Genomic DNA, 23,491 nt, shown 5'->3' with positions numbered 1-23,491 from the left:
TCTTCTTTAAACTTTACAGAATGTAAAAATTCTAGTAAGTGAAAAGATCCAAGTCAACATTGGAATTAGACAATGTACCCATTGTATATTATTTTTAGAGGGTTTTCCAGAGTCCTTATTAGAAAGCATGCTTCACTCTCTTACTCTGTCCCCAATGAATCCCAGTGATCACAATGGCAGGGTACAATTTTTGAAATTAGGAGAGCTTTCTCCTTAAAGAGCTGTTTCTAGTGGGAAAATATTACAGGCCTCAAAGCACAAGAACCTCTGTCCTGAGATGGCATCTAATTTGCAGCCTTTTGGAGAGATCTGGTTCTCAGTGGACTCCCTCTTGCCTCTGTTCAGGAGGAGGGGACTTCTGTTGATTGTCATTGCTATGTTTGGGGGTAGCCTGTGCTCTCTAGGAGAATTCAGCCCGTGGTTACCATGTCTAAGGGGCACATTGAGCCTGGGTCACATGGAAATCTAAAGGGAACAGAGCCTGGGGTGTCTGAGAGCCACACTTGGGGGAAAGAAACTCCAAAGCTCAGTTAAAAAACAAAACAAAACAAAAAACCATCAATCTATTTTGATGCTATGAACTCAGGCTCCTGAGGTAAATTTTGACCCAATTCCTGCAGGTTAATAGCAAAACATTGTCCTGCAGTGTGTGTGTGTGTGTGTGTGTGTGTGTGTGTGTGTGTGTGTGACTCAACGCCAGGTTCTGACCAAGGGAGAGAGAGAAGTAACCCGCAAGAATACAGGAGATAAAGGCCTTTATTGATGCTCCCCCCTTCGGCCTACATGTGAACATGTAGAAGGAAGACCTGGTCTCAATCTTTCTGGAATTGATACCAAGCTTGAATGTCTGAGAGGATGGAGGCCAACAAGAAAAGAACAGGACTTGAGGTTTGAGGGGGAATCGTGGGGCCCTGGCAAAAGCATGGGGATACAGAGAATGCGTGTGGAAAAATTTGAGACATAACTAAAAAGATACTGGGGGACAGGGAAGACAGGGGAGGGAGGGAGGAAGAGGGGGGAGATAGAACATAGAAGACTAGCCCTCTTCGTGCTTTGCCCAGCCGGCACAGAAGAGTCTGTAGAGTCCAAGGTCGCACAGTCCTCTCTGCTGCCTCGCTCGCTGAATGGCTGGCGGTCCGCAGCATCCCCGCCTCTGGCCCCGGCAGCCACAGGTTTACCCGTTCCGGGCAGCCACTCCCCTCCTGAAGCCAGCTGGGGCTCCCTACACTCTTCTGCACCCACCGCTGCCCTATGCACCTCCCTGCCTCAGTTCTCACTACTCCCCTGGAGGCTGCTCTCCTCCCTATGACCCCCTCCCCCAAGGGGGCGCTTCGGCCACCAGAGAAGCGGCCGGAGTCATTTCTCCCCAAGGGCCAGGAGGCCCGCAGAGAGCCTGAGAGCGGGATCTATTTACACGGGGTATTAATTAGTCTTTGAGGAACCGTTCACCCACGTGCCAATGTAATTGTCGGTGGCCGGACCAGCCGCCAGCCGCCGTCGGGAGGAGAAGCCCGGCTCTCGGAGGCGCGCTGAAACCGCGCTCTGCGGAGCGTCCCCCGGTGGCCGGGCAGGACCGCGGACAGCGCCCACGACGCCTGTCCCTTGCGGGCTCTGGGGCTGTCCGGCTTTGCTGGTAACGCTGCAGCTGCTTCCAGCGCTAGCAGCTTCCAAATTCTCACCACCACACCCCTCCTTCTGAAACTGGGACTCATCGCGCCTGTTGTGTGGCTTTTTTTTCTTCCGAAAGACCCGCGTCTTATCGCTCAAGTTCAAGTCCGGAGGACTTGCTCAGTCTCCTCCCCTTAAGTCATTCTCCATCCTCTGGCAAGCGCTGAAAGCCAGGAGTCCTGGGCTGCTGGTGTCAGTGCCAGCACAGGCAGTCCGGGTCGGTCGGGTGCAGCAGCCCGGCGGCGCATTCGTCTCTCTCTCCTTCCCTTTCTCTCTTCCTCTGTCGAATTCTCTACCTGCCCCTCCTTCTCTTGCCTCTTAAGTTTCCTGCACCGGGAACCCAACTGTGCCAAGCCTAAGCTCCCGCGGACCAATCCGGATCGCGACCCCAGCACTGGGACAACGAACGACTCCGCCAAGGCTGGACGAGGCAGCTGGACCGGTCCTAGCCCGAGCATGGAGACGGAGCTCCGGGGAGGGCACGTCCCGGGCGCTGGAGAAGCCAGGCCGTAGTAGCTCCTCCATGGAGCCTGTTCAGAGCGGTCCTTGCTGCATTTGCCTCGAGTCCTGTGCGGTAAGTACCGGTCGCCTCCACTGCTCCTGGCAGGGACACCTTGGGACAGGGTGGTAATCACTAGGAAAGGGTAGGTGGTGTAACTCTAGTTGGGCATAGAGCACGTCTGATAGGTGACCCTCAGAGTCCCATGCAGGTTTCCACTGTGGAAGTTAGTAACTGGCTGTGCTCCTTGGCTCCAAAAAAGTAGAGCTAGAGATGTGACTGTGTGTGTCTATCTCTGTATTATAGGGGGCTCGAGTGGGTAAACTGAGTCCCGCTTTTCTGTATGCAAATTGCATCCCCTTCCCCCACCCCGTTTCACCTGCATCTAATCCGGGTCAGTTCTACCTACCGGTTTCTCTGCCCGCGCCCCCCTCACTCAGTCTCTTGCTCGCTCGCTTTTGCCATCTCTCTCTGCTGCTGTGTACGTATGAACCCTGCCTGCCAAGGCTGGCGAAGAACCAGCCGCCGCCTTTAGTCCCAGCCTCCCGCCAGTCAAACACTAGGGCAGGTCTGGCAGCTAGAGACAGTTGGGCTCCTCACCAGCCTGTGAGCAGCTCTCTGTGTGCCTAACCTCCTTCGGCCTCAGCGGTTCGGGAACTGGTACCCGAGACGCGCCGGGAGCTGGGAGCCCCTTGCCACCGCTCAAGCCCGCCCGCCCGCCTGCGGACCGCACTTGTTTCTGGAGCTAGACTGACTCGCTTCCTAAATCTCCGTGACCCCCCCCCCCCAATTTTTGGCTCCATCACTCCACACCAAGACCCTCTTCCCCCGTTTGATCGTCAACCTTGTCCGCTTGGTCATGGGATGTCTAATTTCATTTGTATCTAGGCTGCTGAGAGCGCTCCCTGATCTGTAAAGTGGATGTCAGGTGGATCTATGTTTTTGAAGGAACAAAGACTCAGCCAAGGCACCGCCAAGGAAGTTTGAGAGGAGGGAGGATGCAGGCTGCGTGCTGGTACGTGCTTCTCCTCCTGCAGCCCGCCGTCTACTTGGTAAGTCGTGAGCGGTCCAGTGTCTTTGAGATTCCACCCTAGCCCGGAGGCCGAGCACCTGGGGCGGGGGTGGGGTGGAGGGACTGAGGAGGGCGAGGCCGCCAGATCTGTGAGAGCTGTGCTCCCAGAGACAGTGGAAGAACTTTGGGAAGCCGGTCTTTGAATTCCTGCGAGAGTTTTCGGGGCTCTCGTCCCCATTTCTTGCTTTATTTCCCCATCTCCTGATCGTGATTTTCTAGCCGTACCCTACACGTCCAGAAATCAAAAAGGTAGTGGGACAGGATGCCTTGGTTCCGAGGGTGGAGAAAAGTAATGAGGAGCGTGAAACTCTTGGCAGCAGCTCTTAAACCACCTAGTTTAAATGAAAGGAGGTGGAGGTGGGGTTGAAGATCTGAGCAGGAGTCTACTCACCGCCCCCACCTCCCCAGTTTGGATTTGTGGTACGTGAAGAAGTGCAGTTAACTTCCTGAGACTTGCAGACTTGCAGCTGGTGTCAGTTCATCCACCAGACACACAGTCAACGACCGGTTAGGTCAGAGATACACCTGCAAACACATGCCCTCCCTCTCCTTCCAAGCTCTGGTTTCTCTCAAATAACTGAACCTCGGTTTTAAGGTGGGGTTTCCTTTTAGGAAATGTCAGGCCTTTTCACTAGGGAGAGAATCTCACCCACAGCCTCTGTCCGGGTTCCCCCAGAAACAGTTTTCGGAGGTTTGGACAGTCTGAGAACAGGCGCAGGGCGGATCGCTTTGTGTGACTTGGGAGTTACGGGTATCACAGCGAGCCTAGGAGAGTGTGATTTCTCGGGTCTGATTTCTCAGCGGGCCAGGGACACTTGCATTCTGCCGGCGAAATTGAGCCTAGTGCACCGAATCTCACAGTTGATCCCGGGCCGGGCCGCGGGAGTGCACCAAGGTCTCAAGGTGTTCTGTGGAGGGTTGCGGAGCGCAGGCGCTGCGGTAGCCGCGGGAGTTTTCTTACCCGGCTGGATGAAAGGACTAGGCGTGCTGTTAGTGTCTTTTATTCCCAAGAGCTTCAGAATCCACAAGCCTGGAAGCAATAGTGTAAGATCACTGCAAATGGCCTTAGTTTTCGGCCTTAGCTCGGCCTGCGATCGCAGGACTGAGAGTTCTGCGAACCCGGCGCATACACGCGCGCGCGCGCACGTGTGTGTGTGTGTGTGTGTGTGTGTGTGTGTGTGTGTGTGTGTGTGTGTGTGTGTGTAAGTGTAAGTGTAATTGTATTTACCCGGTTCGGGCTTCCGGCTGCATCTCAAGAAACCTCTGTGTTGCCAGTCTGCACCTTTCTCGCACTACTGTAGCAGAAGCAGACGCCAGAGGGCGCTGTGCATCAATGTCCTCGCCCACAGGACACCTTGGGGGTAAACAGGTGAAAGCAGGGGCAGCCAATCCAAGAGGACAGCTTTTCTGACTGTCGCGGGTCCGTGCTTTCCCCAGTAGAACGCAGACCGAATGCAAAGAGTGTCCCTTCCCATTGCCCACCTCCCGTCATTATCGCTCCCACCTGTGTCCAGTAAGCCCACTGACACTGACGACCCGGAGTTGGAGAGCGGAAAGTTCCACCAAAGGACACACAGCATTTTTCTATTAGGTGAGGCTGGAGCGAGTGAAAGGTGAAAAGCCTCAGGGGAGGGACACCAATGATTCTCACTAGCACGCCGGTCCTCTCCACACACCCTCAGGAATGATTTGAAGCTCAGGACGACAGGCGCTGCGTTTTTCCCTGGCCTGTGCTCACACATACAAGGCCAGGGCTCTCGGCTACGGTGCAGTTTATTGCTTGAAGCAAGTATTTCAATAGTCTGGAAAATAATCTATCAAAAGCAGAAGTGAAATCAATACGTTGTGTTAAATTTTAAATGTGTGTGTTGGCAGTTAAAGCGTTTCCCACTCATTACAACAGTGCTGGATTTATTCTAATGCGCCGCGTTCTCAACAACAAGCGCATTAATTCTCCTTTAATTGTAAACTGGGAGCATTTGAAAACCATTCAGTGTGCAAATTATGCTGATTCAATTACCGTTTAGTTACAGACTTCATTACCTGAATGCCTTTTGGCAATACAGAGAAAGGAGACAATTTTTCCAATTTCACTCAAAACAATACGAAATGTGAACAATAAAACAGAGAAGGCGATTTAGGAGTCCATTCTTTTCTCTCCAATCTAAAGTTGTTTTGTGTGTCAGGGATTAGAAACCACACACACCACAAAAACAAAAGGCTGGTGGCTGTGACCCAAGACAGTATTCTAGGGATTGCAACCCCAAAGGTATTTGCCAGGAAAACCCCAGGCTGTTTTCCTGGAGGAGAAAGCTGACTTTCACGTAAAAATGGACTCCAAAGGGTGAATTGGGCAGTTAATGTTAGGGTGGTTTTAGGTAAATTAAGTAGAAACTCTTGATTAAAACTCTGTAGCAATGAACAGATGAAAACACAATAACGCTCCTTTTCATTAGTTTCATTAAACATCAGCTACAGCAAGGGAACCAAGCATCTATTCGTGACTGTACCCCAGAACATTTCAGCCCTTTGCAAAATCCTGCAACAGATGTACACAGGTTATCAGCTAAACTCCAAGAAGTTGAGGTGGGAAAAAGAAAGAAAGAAAGAAAGAAAGAGAGAGAGAGAGAGAGAGAGAGAGAGAGAGAGAGAGAGAAAGAAAAAGAGAAAGGAAGGAAGGAAGGAAGGAAGGAAGAAAGAAAGAAAGAAAGAAAGACCCAAAAAACACTATTTTATTTTTTTCCTTGACCAGTCCCAAGCCAGGGAGGAGTTAGTAATTCTTTGCTTTTGTGACTAGAGAGCACTTTGGGGTTTACCTCCTAGCTAACGTTTTCAATACACCTTTCCTTTATGGGTGTGGGATCTCAGCCATGTTTCTCAAGGAGTAATCCCCACAGTTTGAGCCAGGCTTTTTTAGATAACACCTATACAGAAAGAGTTTAGATTACTGCTTATAGAACATGAATTTAAGTGTTTCTGAGTTTTGAAAGTCATTCTTATGAGGATGTCTCTGTCTGGCAGATCATATACCACAATCAGCATGTGAGTGAATGCTTGAAAAGTGTGTTTCTTGGCCCAGAGGTCTCTGAACGCCTGTCCTAAGTTGAAGGTTTTTATTTACTGTGTGTTTATTGAGAGATGGGTCTGTCATGTTTCACACCGGAAGTTCATTTTTGTATTGCAATGGGAAACTAATTACAGGCATGTCTGTAGCTCTACCTTCTGAAATCTATTATCTTGAATTCTCAAGTTTCACCACCAGGCAAAAAACCAAAAACAAACAAACCAAAAAAGCAGGAAGCTGTCTTTTAAAAATAAATGTAAGGAAAATAGCTGTTTACTAAATGTCGTGCATTTCAGAGCTAAACACCTGACCAAGAGGAGGAAATCTATGGTGTAACTTGTTATTTTTATTAAAGTCCTGCAGGTTTTAATCCCTATCCATTTTGGATTGATTCCAGGATATGTTGAATTATGAGATAACCAGACTATAACATTTAAACTGAATTGAAGTGCACATGGGATAAAGTAGACAAATGTGGCTTCTTTTTTTAAAAGAGGGAGTAGGGATTATAAACCAATTTATTCCCATGGATTGACCACACCAGGGAACAGGGATGAGTTCTCCCAGGAAAGAATGTGACACTTTCTTTATATGGGGTAATTCTCAAATAGTGAAGTAAGTCTGATAGCATTCCTGAGCATGCAAAAGTTACTCAGAATTTGAGTCCAGAGAATCTGACATAGAATGGATGCTGTTATTGCAATCATTTGTATGTTAACAACATAGTACTTATGAAGAGGCCCCATCAGTTTTGCTAGGAATTACAATACCTAGTAACTTGGTTGCTTTCTCAGCCAAAATAGGCAAGAATTGGAAAACATTTCCAAACCTTTGAAACAACATTTGAGTTATCTATTTGCACAAATTTAGGTGTGTGTGTGTGTGTGTGTGTGTGTGTGTGTGTGACACTGTGATGTGACTTCTACATTAGTTGTTTAACTGAATTAAAAAAGTATTGACTGCATCCACAATGTCTCTACTTCTGAATTGTTAGCAGGTAAATCATTAGGTGAATTTAACTCAACATGAAGGTGGCTGTTAGGGACTATGAAGGCCAAAGGGAAAACAGGAGAGCAGGTACCCAGATCTGGTCTAGTCTTTGGACTAGGTCTGTGTACTTCCTGTCCTTTGGAGAATAAGGTAGTTGTTCACCAAAAGGTTTCATCAATTTGAAATTCCTTTATGTAGTAGATGACAATAGCTATCCATTCATGACTGAAGTGTTTTCTGTTAAAGCTTGTTCTTGGAGGCAGCATGAAAAATTCCCCCTTAGGCTGAATCTCTTCTCTTTTCTGCCCCAGAGCACACTTGCAGACACAGGATCAAGCTCAGATAATTTAAGGATCCTACACCTCAGCAGCATAGCAAGAGGTCCTCTCAGTCCCGAAGGGCTCCCCAGGCCTGTGCAGGACACAGAGAAGCCCTTGCTGCCTCAGGGTGCTTTGAGAACAGGCTCAGTCCTGCCTGGGCCTGGAAAGCAGCTCTTGGTGATGTAAAAAGCACTTGGGTGGTTCACCCTTTTGTCCCATTTACAGGAGTCTTGTGGCCTTGGGCCTTGTAGTGAGAGCTTCCAAGACACTGCCTTCCACATTGGGCACAGGAGGGAGAAAAAACCAGACTTTCAAAAACCAGACTTTCACCAACTCTGTCAGCAGTATGTTCCCAGAAAGCTGTTAAATTTGTGATTCCTTTTGTGTGAGGCTGATTTCTATTTGGCTTTGAATTGTTGAGGGCTATTTCCCCCTTAATGAAAGTGTTGTCTGGGTGAAAACTATATCCGGTGGAAGAGAAATTGGTTGATTTTTTTTAAGGTAGGTGCCCAATGTCCTACTTTTCTATCAGAGGGAAGATTTTCTGCAGACTACAAAAATTGACCGCATTGTCCAGGTAATAACCATCGTCGACAATATTTTCAAAAGGGCATTTGAGTGATGAAAGCATATGGATATTGCTTTTTCAAATAAGCAATTCTCTGTCCTGGGCTTCTTTGGTTTTCTAAGGGGTGGGGAATGGAGTTGGGTGCAGCGAGGGAGAAAGGGCCACATACTGGCAAAGAGATGCCTGCTTCCTGTTAGGCCAGTCCTGGGATACTGAAGTGTTCCTTCGCCTTTAGCTGGAGTTCCGGGATCCGAACAGACCGCCAGCGAAGTCCCCAGGCGCAGTGTTGATGTAGAGAGTCAAAGGGGAATCCCAGGAACAAGCAAGAACATGCCTTGCACTCCTCTGCCCTTATGGCAGGACAGCTCAAGCCCTGCAAGTTTGCCGGCTTTCAAGCGGCAGGGTAGAAAGTGCGCATTCTTCTTTTAAACAGAATGTCTAGCTTTGAATCAGTTCAAGAAAGTTCCCTTGGGACAATTCTGTCGTCTTGAAGCTTCAGCTCTCACTTTTAAGACCTAACAGTTGTCACCATTTTAATTAAAGGGAGGCGGGCAGGGCTGCTAGCCGGCGCCGTCGGGTCAGCGGCTTCTGTGCGCCGCGGAGTCGAAAGGCGGGTCCTGCTGTCGCCTCCCGCCGCCTTCTCCCGGTCACCGTTCATCCAGGCCCGCCTCTAGTTTGCTGGAAGTTGCGGTCTTGATTTATCCGCTAGTCAAGTTCGAGATCAGCTCTTTTTCACCGTGTCAGCACTACCCCCTCCCGGAGCTTGGTAAACACACCGAGCTCATTTTTCTGCTGCAGATTGGCATGTTGACGACTCTGCTTGAAGGAATGTGACAATAAAGTGGGGAACCAAAGCTTGGCAAGCACTTAATCAAGGATAAAAAGGTTCCGCTGTAAGGATGTCACTCAATTTATTGTGAAAGTCGAATGAATTACGTTTAATGAAAGTGCTCCCCAGATGAATATTACCAGCAATTTCCTGAGTTGGCTCTGTCAGCTTGAGATGAGGAAATGCCAACCCAGATCAGAAAAGAGCGCCTGTCTCAATTACTATGCAAGCTTTCCAAGAGCGGCTTTTTATTGAGATGATATGTGTTGGCGGCTTCTTCGTGCCCCTCGCGCGCGCCCAAGAACGTTTGTTTATTTTTCAACTTTGTCGTCTGCCCTCCCCGGTACTGGCTGTTGTTTAAACTTCTGATGAGCTCACTGCCTCTCTGCTGCCGGCTGCAAACCTAATCACCTCCTCTGTAAACAGCTTTTCCAGTGTACTTTATTTACTATGTAGGTGGCGAGTGCGTGCGTGTGTGTGTGTGTGTGTGTGTGTGTGTGTGTGTGTGTGTGTGTGTGTTGGGGGGGGTATACAGAGAGAATTCCCTTGCTAGACTGCCCTTTACCTTACTTAGATAGCCCCCACCCCCACACCTCTTTCTAGTCTGGAGCTCTGGAGGGTGGAAATCCAGGAGTTGCGTGGAGCACGGGTAATGAGACAGAGCGCGGAGAGGGGCCCAGGAGCAGCAAGAGGGCAGCACGAGCCCCTCAGGCTGAGCTCTAGAAAAGCTCTCCCAGTTCACTCTTCCTTTAAATGAATGAGGGTATTTTACTGGCTCAAGCCGGAAATGGGATGGGAGTGAAGTGGGGGTGGGGATTCACAGGCCCAGGCGGAGCACATCGTCTTATCTGCATGAGAATGGAGAACCGGGAGGCTTTTCTTGTACCGTTTCTTTCTCCCACAATGTGACAAATTGTTGCTGGGAAGAGCCAAGTGTTCCCTTAGAAACTGGCTGCCGGGGGCTATGCGCATCCCGGCGGAACCTGCCTCCAGCCCGGCCTCACCCACATTACCCTGGCGCCCTAATAGAAGCCCTGCTGCAGCCAAAGGCTCGACCCAAGGCCCAGTACACTGTTCCCGCAGGAAGGAGGGCTCTTCCCTCATACACCAGGCCCTAGGACGTACTCTCACAGCCTCCCTACTCCCTGTTGATTTGGAAGACCATATCAATCATCATTGTAATAACTGAGAAACTTTCTTCGACGTAAGAGTCTTCATCCCCTTCACTCGGCAGCTCCCTCCTCAACCCAAAGCTGCCTTGCCCAGGCTAGGAAGGTTTCAAACCCTAGTCAACCACACTCACATACTTCATTGTCTACTTTTTGCCTCCTGTGCTCAGGAGAAAGCCCAGCAGGCTTTATGAAAATACGATTGCAGCTCTCTCTCTTGCCTTTGGACCTCATGCCATTACATGAAAACATTGCTTCTGGGAAACTTTTGGTCTCCTTCACCGACCTTCAGTGCTCCTGGAGATGCAGGCTGGCCAGCGGCGGTTCTCCAGCGAGAAGTGGATTGGAGCGCGAATGTGCCGAGTGCCTATTCCTGGCCTGGAGAGCGGTCTTCAGCACCACGGCCAGTGCCCCAAAGCCCCGCCCCGCCTGGTGCTCAGGGCCTTCCCGCAGTCCTCCTTAAAGCCGAGTTAGGATGCTCGTTGTCTGCGGAAGTCCCTAACCACCCTGGCGCGATTTAAAAAACAGCAATCCACTTTCTCCTGCCAATCATCTAGGAACACCAAGCTCCATTCGCTGGGCCCCTGAGTGTCTGTGGTCAGAACCTCTGGTTTACAACCCCCTCCTCGGACTCCCGCTTGGGTTTGGGGAATCACGTGGATATCAGTTTATTAGGGGCGGGGGCGGGGCACGAGAATCCTGGTTTCTCTCACTTTTCTTGTTTATTAAATCTATCTTTCCCCCAAACAGAAACATGTATCATGTAATGTGCAGCTAAAAGACTAGTTAGCAATGTGTAAGTCACAAACGAGGAAACTGAGGCGTCGAGAGTTAAACCGTCTTTCTTTTCTCAGGAGCAAAATCGTTTGGGCAGAAGATATATATCGGCCCATCACCCTCACTGAGAAAGTGACCGGAGATACCCAAAGCCCCTGCTAGATAAGGCGCCTTTAAAATATTGAGCTCTGAGGAGGGGTAGGGGGCTAGAAGAGTCCTAATTATTATGAATTTCTAAAGCATAGTAATTATTCATGGGGAGCAGGACAAACCACTGCCTGGGCAAGGGAATCGATATATTTGCTATCGAAAGTGCCTGGCTCGCCTTTAATGCAGACGAATGGGGATGCAGCCTCATTATTTTCCGTGGTTAGGTTCGCCGGCGTGGGGCCTGATGCAGCGCGGAATCTATCATCATTAGAGTTCCTTTTTATTTAACAAACAACAACAATCCAGCTTAACCTCCCCTCTCAAAAAACAACAATAACAAAAAGCCCTTCGCATTATCTCACAAACAGCCCTCCTCCCCCACTCCTCCTCTCCCCCGAGGCTTCTCCGGGCACTCTGGAGGTGACACAGTAGACACTTAAAGTGTTAGCCGCGCAGTCCCTGCTCAGCAGCAGTCACACAAGCTGATGTGACCCAGAAATAAACTCGATAGTACCAGGCGCTGACGCTAGGGGTTGTCTGTGTCAAAGGCTAAGGTTGGCTTGGAAGTTGGCTGAGTCAATCCTTTGAAGACCTCAGATTCCTCAAATCCCCGCAGTATTAAAGGAGGACCCCTCGCAAGCAGTGCTCCCTCGACCCCGCAGGAGAAGCCAGCTCGTAGAAAGATGGGCTCCAGAGAAAGAAAAGGAAGGAAGGGAGATTTTGGTGCGATGTCTCCCGAGTATTCTCCAAGGTTCTGGGTGAGGCAATCCTCACCTAGCTTCCTCTCTGTGAAATTCCATCTTTTTGCCTGTAGGCCACAACGTTCCAAGACCTAACTAGGAAAGGCCCCTACCTCCACCTCTGAGAGCACTGAACCAGCCAGGGTCCTGCCTTCTAGATTGCAAGTGTTTCTCAGTTTCTCCTCCCTTCTCCAGACTTAATCCCCTGGCATGGTCCTCACTATTCAGAGGTTTCCTGATGTCCGGGTGAGTGGCTTCTGGGATGAAACTTATTCGCAGGCAGCCATTCCCTGAAATGTTTTAGTTACTATATGGTTAACTGAAGCATGTGTGTTGGTTTGTGAGTTCTGGCGTTCATATGGCAGGTTCCTCTTATTACAGCTCAATGATTGGACAAAAAACAGATATGGACCTAAGAAAACCTAACGCCTCCTTTGTTAAAGTAAAACAATTATAATCATAACAACAACAAAACAAAACAAAAATTGTGGACTTAAAGGCATTAAACTAAAAATATCTGTCCACCTCATTTGACTTTCTTTTCTTTGGAGCATAACCATTCCTGGTGTCTGTGGTTACCTGAGTGCCTGCCTGTATTTCCTTGTTCTTAGAGACAGCCAGCCAACACACTACCAGGACTGTATGATCTACTGACATCATTTTCTCTCACCACCTTCATTTTTAGAGGTTTTATAATTAAACTCTGTGAGATATATGGGACATACATTCAGTGGAGAGCCTTTTATTTATATTTATGTAGCACACCTACAAGGAAAATTAAAGAAGTGCTTATATTGAAGTAATAAGCCTGCTTTGATATTAGCAGAAATGTCCTTTTAATTCACTTTTATTCAAGACTACAGAGCCATCTCTGTGAGACCAGACCCCATAGTCGCCCTCTTTACAGAGAGGCCCCACCAACATGGAAAAGACATTGACTAGCTTGTACTAACTTACACGAACAAGAGGCCAGGCTTCTCCTTACTAATAACAGGCACTGTAATGAAGTGTCCTCTGATGCGGGTAGCTGAACAGGAAGAGCACGTTGCCTCAGGTCCCTGCCTGGCTCTCCACACCCTACTCTACCCACGAGGTGCAAACCCACACATCCTCTAACAGGGTCTCACAGAGACAGCATGGTGATCCACAGTGGAAACTGGCCAAGTTTGGATAAAATTGAGTCCGAGACTAAAAACGGGAGGCGCTGATGGTTCCCTCTCTAAGAGGTTACTCTTGCTCTTGATGATTCCTTTTCTTTTACAAAGTAAATCCAGTACAAGGAACACACCAGAGATAGATTTATTTATTTATTTGTTTGTTTGTTTGTTTATTTATTTATTTTGGTATGTCTGCTTCTTTAAAGGAGTCCAGAGAAAGCTATTGTGGGGAATTTATCCCCCCTCCCCACCCCATAAGTTCTTGTTTTTACATTTTCAGCTTGGGGTTTCCAGCAGGTTTTCATTAATACCCATCAGTATTTTCATCTATGGCATGAAAAATAATGTTAATTGAGAGAAATCACTGGCATGGTAACTGGAAATGCAGTCACATGTATACACACACACACACACACACACACACACACACACACACACACTCCAATTGGACTTGGAAGACAATCCCTCCCCTTGTAACCTTGTAGCTGGGAATTATTAGAGACCCACAGGTATATAAAACAGCTTATATAAAATTAATGGACTGCTTTACATTCACAACCTCCTACTTGTGAAGCCCTTGTAAAATATTGCACCTGTTTAAAATAGGAAGATTATAAAGTCAAGTTTGCTGTGCAATCGATAGTTGTAAATGGTTCAGTGAAATATTTGATTGTTTTGAGTGAGTTTGACAATGTGATGGAAATGTTACTGTGCGTTTTTGTGCACTGATGTGCTAATCATCAGGTTGTCCCTTCTTTTATGTACTTGACTCATTTTGAAACTAATGTTCAGATTTCAAGGTAACATCTAAGGGCAAAATAAAAAGCATTTAGGATAGATCTATCTATATTGTCTTACCCGATTAGAAAGAAATCTATGGGTTACTAGGAGGTCATGGATGGGAAAAGAAATTCACTAACAGCATTTCATTGTCTTTTTTAAATTTATCAAGAGCATATTTATGGAAGTTGTGCCTCGTTGATTTTTATGTGTATATTTGAATAAGAAAATGGAAAGAAGTTTTTATATCAGTACCAAACTTCATAAAAATGACTTTCTAAATGCAGATAGGTTATTTTTTTAGGAAATCTCTTGTTATTCAGGCAATATTCAGAAAATTTTCAGATTCTCATTCTTTTCTTCCTTAAAACAAATAAAAAACTATGTTTTTTCAAGTATTCTATGATTTGCTTCATAGACATTTATGAAATGTCATAACGGGCCCCCCCCTCCCACTATGAACTTCTTCTGTTCCTTACTCTGAATTTTCATGAGGAGGAAAAGGTAACTGAGAATTATGCACAGCAAAAAGTCATGGAAACATGTTCAAATCCTTTTTCCTTCCCTATTTCACTCTTAGGTAGCCAGAATCGTTTTTGCCTCCCTGGCAGAACTGCTCACTACGTCAGTTTCTCCAAATGAATAACAAATTGCCAGACTTACCCAACAGGTAGGCTGATTGGTGATGTTGCCCAGGTTACAATGGGAAGCTCTCAAATGTATGAACTGGACTCTATGAGGCCCATTAGACTTTCCCTTTAAAACATTTCCGTGAAAATGTCACTATTAATCCAAATTTAATTTTCAAGTCTATTGGCATAATATTGTAATTTGTTGTTGGGCAGCTGGGTTTGTAACAGGGTGCAACATGCTCTCTGCAATTGAAAATTCGAAATGCTCTTAGTCAGATCATCAATTTGTGGATAATTTCTTGTACCATAGCACCATCATTTATTGTTTCCCAGAGTTAAGTGCAGAGAAAAATGCTAACTACTGAGTATGAAAAGAAGTTATTATGTGTTGTACTGGCTACTATTTCTTTGGCCTTGATGTGAGATGTAATTGCTATTGATGTGGAGAATTTGCAGAACATGGCACTGTTTTTGCCTCTTTCACAAGAAATATTCAGTTGAATGATGAGCACCTCATGTTAGATTTTCAACCTTATTGCTTTTAGTTTAACAAGGCAGAATTATGAACAGCTGTACCAAATGGACCAGCACAGTTTCTGGCCACTACCAAAGTAATGCAGGGCTGGTGTTAGCATCCAATGAGTTGAACTTTCACCTTTGGATTAGCATCTCCTGAAAAATTGTTCTGTGGAGAGGAAAACGTAAAGAAGAACATTAAAAAGGAAACGATTTGGCTGTGGATGTTTAATCCTGCCTTGCATTCTTGACTGAAATCCTTCACAGTTAGAATCATTCTGATTAATGTGAGGTCAGGTACATTCATGCAGTTTGAGAGATCCTTCAAGCCATTTTCCTTGAGAAAATATTGAAAAGTGTGTGTGCCTGCTCACAATCCACATCTCTAAAGATGACCGATATCCCCTCAGAGACACCACCCAGTTTCTATTTGGTGGCTAATTCAATGACTGCTGAATAGTTATTAACAAGGGGTTCATAGTAGAAATACACTCATGATGAGCAGAAAGAGAGTAACTTTCTCCGTTCCCATGAAGACTTGTTCACAAGAAGGAAAAAATAGCCCCATATTTGGTCATCCAAGGATCTTTTATTTAGTTCATTTGTTACAATTTTTAAAGGATGAAACATTCAGAAAGACTTTTTTTTTGAGAGGAAGATAATGGTAAATATAGTTTTCTTAAGTTATATAGCCTTGGGCAAATTTCACTTCTCAGACCCTCCCTCAATTTCTTTATTTGTAATATGTGCTAATGACTCTTCTGTTCAATAGAGTTATTGTGGAGAATTCACTGAGTTAATGTGAGTAGAAAGATGAGTAGAATACAACAATGATGATGAATTAATAAAGACGAATATTGTTACTCTTTAAAAAGAAAGGTTTCTGGGCCAGCTTTCCTTATTCCCTGCAGAGTCCTTGGTGGGATGACACACAAGGAATAATTGATGGCTACCTTATTTTTTGTTTAGCTTTTTTAGCAGCTGGTTTCTGTACAGACATTGCTTCCCAGAAATTTATATTTATTTAATGTGGATAGTATGTATTGTGACTAAAACCAGAGGGAGAAACTCCATTTTATTTTTACTAGAGAGATGTTTGTGGAGATGGAATACCCTGCAGGCATGATCAGTGAATAGATTAAACCCAGAGAAGGAATCTTGTGATGTTTTAACATTTGGATCAAATACTAAGAATGGGTATGTAACACAAATTGCTAAATATTCTTATTAATAAACAACAACAACAACAAAAAACCTGGAGCCAGATAATGGTGTGGAAACTGAGAGATTAGAGAGACAGAACAAGCCACAGCCAACCTCACCTCGCCAACTCCTCAGATGATCCTGTTTCCTCAGACTGAAAACCTCTGGGTCCTCACCTGGAAGGGTTCTCAGCTGAACTGCTTAAAAAAGCCTCTAGCTTATATACCTCATGTCTTATATACCTTTCTGCTTCTTGCCATCACTTCCTGAGATTAAAGGCAGCGATGTCCTTCCCAAGCAAAGATATGAGATCTCAAGTCCTAGAATTAAAGTGTGTGCTACCACTGCCTGGCTCTGTTCTCATTGTGGCCTTGAACTCACAGAGATCCAGATGGATCTCTGCCTCCCAAGTGGTAGAATTAAGGGTGTGTGCCACCACTGTCTGGCCTCTATGTCTAATATAGTGGATGGCTCTATTGCTGATTCCCAGATAAGTTTATTAAGGTGCACAATATGTTGGGGGACACAATATATCAATCACCACATGGGTACTCAGATATAATTTGGGAGCAGTTAATTTTTGAGTAGTGTTTATTTTTAATTTAGTTTTTTAACACTTGAAATTCTTTTAAAATTTGTACACAGTGCAATAAAAGCTGAAAGCCTAGTGGGTTTTCAGATATAAGGATCTATGGGCTGGCGGAGTTTCATTTTTGAAATTCATTTTAGGTGAACACCTGGATGTGACAGCTCATGAACTCCCTGAAAATTCTGCAGGTTAGTTTTGAGCAGCATATGATAAAGATTGACTATCCTTATCATATGATATGCTGCTCAAAACGTCCATCATTTGAAGTCACTGGGGTTGGTGCTCAAGATGAGTTTTTTAAATTTAAATATAAATACTTTGTGTCTTAAATTTACCAGAGAGTGGGGGAAGATGCAGAAATAACACCAGAAGATAAAATGTTCCATCTTTCTATGTCACCAGGTCCTTGTACATTCTAGGCAAGTGTCCTATCAATGACCTACAAGTTACTTCTCTTAATAGTGTTATGAGATGAAATTAGATCCTGTTTATATCATTAATATTGCTGTGTTATTATGCCCATCTTAGTTAAGTGAGACATTGAAGGTGTAATTGGTGAAAGACAACAATGTTTTATTTCAAGTTATCTTATATTTGAGTCAAAGCTTCTGGCTACCATATTATATTATGTCTGTTTGTTCGGATGTTAATCTTTATATATGCAGGTGCATTTATGTATACAATACAATTATGAACCTGGAATATGAGTCTCATTCAAATTAAAACAAAACAAACAACACAATACATTTTGGCCTTCCTATGGAAAGAGCTTGCCTGAGTAACTGGGGCATGTTTAAAATTTCAGGTATTACTGCTATAGGTCAGCAGTTTTATTAGATGTGGAGGCTTCTCATTAACTGGGGATAAAGTCAATCAATGTAAATTTGGCAATGATAATTGTTGATTCTAGCTTCTGATGATGACATGTAAGGCTTAAGCTTTTTAGGAAGTTTGTATCTATTGGCCTAACCAATATGAAAAATGATCATTCGGTCTCAGGGTAAAGTAATAAGTTAGATCAGGGCATAAGGCATGGTGTCACCATCATCTGTGGTGAGTTTGAAATGATCCATAACATCTGCATCTTTCTTAACAAATTACACACACACTTCTTTGAACTGCTTGCTGTGCCTGGGCAGGTAGAAGTAGGGTGGGGGGTGCAGAAGAGAGATGTTTGTGAGGGGTGATTATATGTCTGAAGTAGAACTTGTAGTTTCTCTGGGATGTTTATTTTCAAGGGTTTGTCTGGTAACAGACTTATTACACACAGAGAGAAGGAAGTCCACAGCCTTCTATCAGTAGAATCTTTGTACACAGATATGGACCAAGAAATTAGAACAAGTACATCTGCTTAGCTTTTAAAATATGTAATGGCAAAGAAGAGCTCCCGATGGTTTAGTTCTCTGTAGGTATTTCTGTTACATTCTGATTGGGTGGTTTTAAGTGAAAGTAGCAAAACTCTCACAAAATATTTTATAGAATTCTGAAGTTTCAATAGAATCTAGAACACTTTCTGTTTTCTATGAACAAAAGTAGGTTCAAGATTTTCCTGGCCAGTGTGGAAATCCTCTGGCAGGAGATGATGGGAAAGAGTCTGTTTCATTTCAGTCTTATGCTACATTTGACCTTGGGAGAGCTTAGTTGTGCCTTGGGGCAAAAAATTAAATGTTCCATTTTGCAGCAGTATCATCTTTCACCTTTATGTCGATTTAAAAATGTAAATAAAATTGCTTTCCGTAAATGGTACACATGAAGGTCATGTTCATATTCTCTGCAAGAATTCAAAATGCCATTGGAGCCATCATTGGCTCAATGGATACTAATATGTTCTATTAGTTTCTAGTAATCTACTTTTAAAGCATTTTATGGCCCCATATTTTTATGCCTAGTTCCTAGTTTGTGAAATAAGAAATCAGAAATAAACCTTTTAGCACTTCATTGTAGACTTATTTATAGAATGTGTGCTTTCAACTCTGAACTTTTAAAAATGCCAAACCTTCCCAGAATACATTTCCTTAGTCATTAAAATGGTCTGAATGGAAATCTGCAATGAGAGAAAAATATGCTCTTGAAAGAGTTGGGGGACCCATTCCTCTTCCAATTATCATCAGTGGTTTTTTTTCCCCCTGCATATTATTCTTCAGGAAATAAGGTTTGGAATCCTTAGCAGCAGCCAATGGACTTGGAAAGTAAAGCAACTGCTACTTTCTTTGAGAGAAGAAGGGGTTTGAATTCTTTTCATTGCAATTTGGATAATAAGACCCTGATACACCCTTGTGTTTAATTGTCGTGATTCTGATTGTTAATGACATTTGATTGCTTCTTCTGGAGGCACCTGTCAGCCTTTTCTGAAGCACAGATGGCTTTATCAGCACCAGGAGGAGTTTCTTTTCCATACTGACCTTGAGCTACACAGCTAATTTGGGGACAATGAACAGGACCAATGTTATCACAATTTTTCTCTCTGTCTTTGAGAGATGTTGATTATTGAGCAATGATTTGAGATCACACCTTTTCAAAAGCTTCTAGTTTGTTATTCTTTTACTGTGAAGAGCATTGATTCTCTCTGAGTAGCTGTGTGCCGATTCTTCAGTGATCAAGGCCATGTAATAAGGTGAGAGTTTGTGTTGTTTACTTAGGATGGTTCTGCTTTATGCCTTTGCATAAGCCATATATCTCCTGTTACTTTTTGAAATTTCCTGGCTTGGATGATAAAGTGTATAAACTTTCATACAATGTAAGATTCAAATGAGTAACTGAGACAGGTTGATTATGGCTCTTTTTGAAATGTTTCTGACAATGAGAGAATGTTTTGCAGGTAAGATGAGTATACACATTCACATTCATCCTTTCCCACTGTGCTTCAGGGTCCTAAGGAATTGCCTCAGAGTCTACCACTATGATATTCCTCATGGAAAACAGTCCATACTCCTTTCTTTAAAAATCTTGTGAAATCTTAAATAAAGATTGATTAGTACTGTTAATCATGGGAGAAGACATTATGAGAAGACTGATTGATTAGCTATTGTCTGATGCTAGAGGATGTAACAGTTTAGGGGAGTGAGTAGGACTCAGAAAATAACCTTTATCCATGCTTCTAGAGTAAAGGGATAGGCAGAAAAAGTTTTCTTTAACCAAAATACTGATTTGATAATGATAATGACCTTTCCTTTATGAAGAATCTCTGAAACACTAGAACATTTTCGTTTTTAATATGGTGGCTCAAAAGAGTCTATTTAGAAAAGGAAGTGTGTGTGTGTGTGTGTGTGTGTGTGTGTGTGTGTGTGTGTGTGTGTGTGTATCCAGGGTGGTTTCTTCACAGCTAGATACAAGCTACAGTTATCTGAAAAGAGGAACCTCAGTGGAGAGAATATCTTCATCAGACTGCCTGTAGGCAAGTGTGTGGTTGTGTTTTCTCGATGATTGTCTGATGGTCTCAGCTCACTGGGGCAGGACCACTTGGTAGACTTGAATATTACAAGAAAAGCAGGGTGCACAAGCTGTGGGAGGAAGCCAGAAACACTGTTCTTTTGTGGTCTCTACTTCAGTTCCTGCACTAAGTTTCTGTCTTAACTTCTTTTCGTGGTGGACTACAACAGTGAGCTAAAAATGAACTCTTTCTTCCTTGAGTTACATTTGGTCATGGTGTTTTATCCTAGCAACAGAAACCCTGACTAAGTGTATATATGTGTGTATAAGGGCATGTGCACACATACGTGCGTGTGTTTAAAAAAAGTAAAAAGAAAAAAAAAAAACCTTCAGATTAGCCATGGAAGAACTCAAGGTGGAGTTGAAGGCTTATTTTTCTGGATTTTGTCTTCCTGCCCTTAGAATGTTGAGTGTGCATCATCCTGGCTTATTTCTCTGAATTCCAGCTTTCTCCACTGACAAGCCCATACAATTTTTTATTGTAGTCTTTTTGTAAATATATTACTACTGAAATTTCAGGTAAACAGTTACACCTGTAGACCTATTGAATATTGCTCCTCTTCTTATTTCATCAATATTTGTTATATACTTCAAAGACATATTTTTCCTTTAATATCATAACTTATTCTTTTATTTTTTCACTTTTCAAGACAGGGATTCTCTGTGTATCCTTGGCTGTCCTGTATCCCAATCTGTAGATCAGTTTTGCCTTAAACTCACAGAGATCTGTCTTCCTCTGCCTCTGCCTCTGCCTTCCAAGTGCTGAGATTAAGGGCATGTGCCTGGCTTATCCTTTTATTATTATTTTTTTAATGTCACTATGTAGATAACGGTAGCCCTCTAGCCTGTATCCTCTGCCTCAGTCTCTGGAACACTGGGGTTATAGGTCTGTGCCATCTCTAGTCTTTCCACTGTATTTATATATTCCTCTTTAGGGCTCCTGTAGTATGTGTGAGTGAGTGTGTACTGCTGACTTAATGCATTATCTGTTCACACCTTAACTCAGTTTTCTCATGGTAAGGAATTCAAGCGATTAGTCTTCAAAGCAAAGGCAACAGCCCCTGTGATGATAGGCGGGACAGAATAAGCATTTCCCCTGTCTATATCCAGTGGCTCAATCTGCTTTTCTAATACGGTTCACGTAGCCATCTTTTGATTGTGCCAAAATTTCTTCTGACAATCGATAAAACATTCAAAATATTTGGGGGCGGGATATGGTCGTTATGAGGACTGATGCTAGAATCACTTCAAAAATTCTCTTATTTTTCAAATGCAATTTCAAAAAATGAGCCGGATCCTCCTTTCTTGGTAGGAAGCCCCAGGGCAGGTTGCTGTTTCTGAAACTCAGAAAATGAGTATATTCCCTTCTTTGTATTTTTGGGGAAAATCTTGTCAGGAATTTCATCCCAGACATCTGATTTGTGCAGACTTCCAGCAAGTAAGTTTTCTGAAGTAACAAGTGGGCAAATACAGTTTTGTTAGGATTTATAAAGAACTTTGTGCTTTAAGAAAATTTAAATTACATTTTTAAGTCCCCTTATCTGAAGATTATCTGAACTGTGATTTGCAATCACTGGGAGGACCGTTAGATACTGGAGCCACCAAACCCCAAAAGCAAATGGCTCTTCTGCTACATCACATAGAGATTATGCTTTAAAACATTTTGTTGACATGAATTTTAAAATAAAAGATTAGAATAGTGTGTCCCTTTTAAACGACACTACTATGGAGGTAGAAGCTGGCAAATTCTATGAGTTTGAGGACAACTTGGACTACATAGAAAGTTCCAGACTAGCCAAAGCAATACAGTGAGATCCTTTCTCAAAGTGTGCAAACAAGCAAGCAAGCAGGCAAGCAGGCAAGCAAGAATAGTGCATCTGAGATTTGGCAGATTTCTAGTTAATTTTGGGATATTGATGAGCTAAGAGACAATATTCTTGCCTTAGGGATTTAGAATTTAAGGAAGACTATAACCACTCTAACACAAAGCAGAAAATTAACCTCTGCACTGTGTAATATGTCTCTTCTGTATTACTCTTCAGCTTTCCAAGTTCTTAGTTGATTTTGTGCCTTAGTTTGTAACGACAACTGCAGTAATAGAATTGGGGCCAACTCACAGCTAAAGATTGTCTGAGTTAAAGTTACTACTGCTGTTACAAAACACTATGGCCAAAAGCAACTGGATGAAGAAAGGGTGGTTTCAATTACACTCCCAGATCACAAACCAACGTTGGAAGGAGTCAGAACAGGAACTTGAGCAGGACTAGACCTGGAATCAGGAGCTGATGCAGAGGCTATGGAAGGGTGATGCTTACTGGTTTGCTCAACCTGCTTTCACATAGAACCCAGGACCATCAGCCTGGGCATGGCACCACCTACAAAGGGCTGGGCCCCTCCTCACTCATCACTAATTAAGAAAATTCCCTATAGCCAACACCTAGCACAACCTTGATGCAGGGAGAAGTGCTTGGACCTGCCTCAGGTGAATGTGCCAGGCTCTCCTGACTCCCTATGGGAGGCCATATCTTTTCGGAGGAGGGGCTAGAAGGTGGGCTGGAGGGGGGAAGGCTGGTGAAAAGTGGGAGGAGGGATGGGGGAACCTGTGGTTGGTATGTGAGATTAATAAAAATTTCTCAATAAAAGTGAATTAAATAAAAAGAGTATGAATTTATGAAAAAAAGAGAAAATGCCCTATAGCCAGATCTTATGGAGATCTTTTCTCATTTGAGGTTCTCTTCTTCCAGATGACTCTGGCCTGTGCCAAGCTGACATAAAACTAACCAGTACAAAGATGAAGATCCTCAGAGGCATGTGATTGATGGATAGTCCTTTTCTCTGACTCTCAAATACATCTCTCTTTCCTCTACCTATGACACATTAAAATTATGAATGGGTACAAATTTCTCTTTAAAAAGAGAAAAATGTCTCTAGAATGGAGTTTCTGACTTGTAGGAAAGGTAAGAACTGATTGTTAGTATCTGTGTTTATTGGCGCCCCAACATTGAGACTTTACACTCAAATGGGCAAGATTTAAACTTTTTGACATTCCATCTTCTTTGTAGTTTTCATAGTAAGCAGTCATCCTTTCTAGGAGTTGCTGTATTATATATAATGCTCCTGGTGAGTTGTGCTTCAGAAATAGAGAACAGAGATATGTAAAGTATTGTATATGATTCTAGAACGCTAATTTATGTTACTGAATTCATCATTTGGGCAGTTAAACATTATTAGAATGAGTCATGGGCCTGAAGAGTTGGGTATTTGTGTTATATTGTCAGAGGTAACCTTGAAATGGATCTTGTTTGATTGTTTTCTATAAGACTAATATAAGTCAACAAA

The 23,491-nt window shown here is 43.9% G+C and overlaps 1 protein-coding gene across 1 annotated transcript in view; it reads left to right on the top strand.

The window, feature by feature from the left end:
- The first annotated feature begins 792 nt into the window (after positions 1 to 792).
- Nxph1 (neurexophilin 1) overlaps positions 793 to 23,491 on the top strand; it is a 296,875-nt gene continuing 274,176 nt past the window's right edge. Inside the window, exons 1-3 of the mRNA XM_036182616.1 lie at positions 793 to 888; positions 1,992 to 2,242; positions 3,056 to 3,219. Of these exons, the coding sequence (XP_036038509.1) occupies positions 3,166 to 3,219 (54 nt within the window). The 5' untranslated portion in view covers positions 793 to 888; positions 1,992 to 2,242; positions 3,056 to 3,165. The remainder of the gene's footprint in view (positions 889 to 1,991; positions 2,243 to 3,055; positions 3,220 to 23,491) is intronic.

This window comes from Onychomys torridus, chromosome 3, assembly GCF_903995425.1.
Source record: "Onychomys torridus chromosome 3, mOncTor1.1, whole genome shotgun sequence".
Classification (NCBI taxonomy): domain Eukaryota; kingdom Metazoa; phylum Chordata; class Mammalia; order Rodentia; family Cricetidae; genus Onychomys; species Onychomys torridus.
Note: the sequence above shows the minus strand (reverse complement) of the source record. Positions and strands in the feature narration are given on the sequence as shown.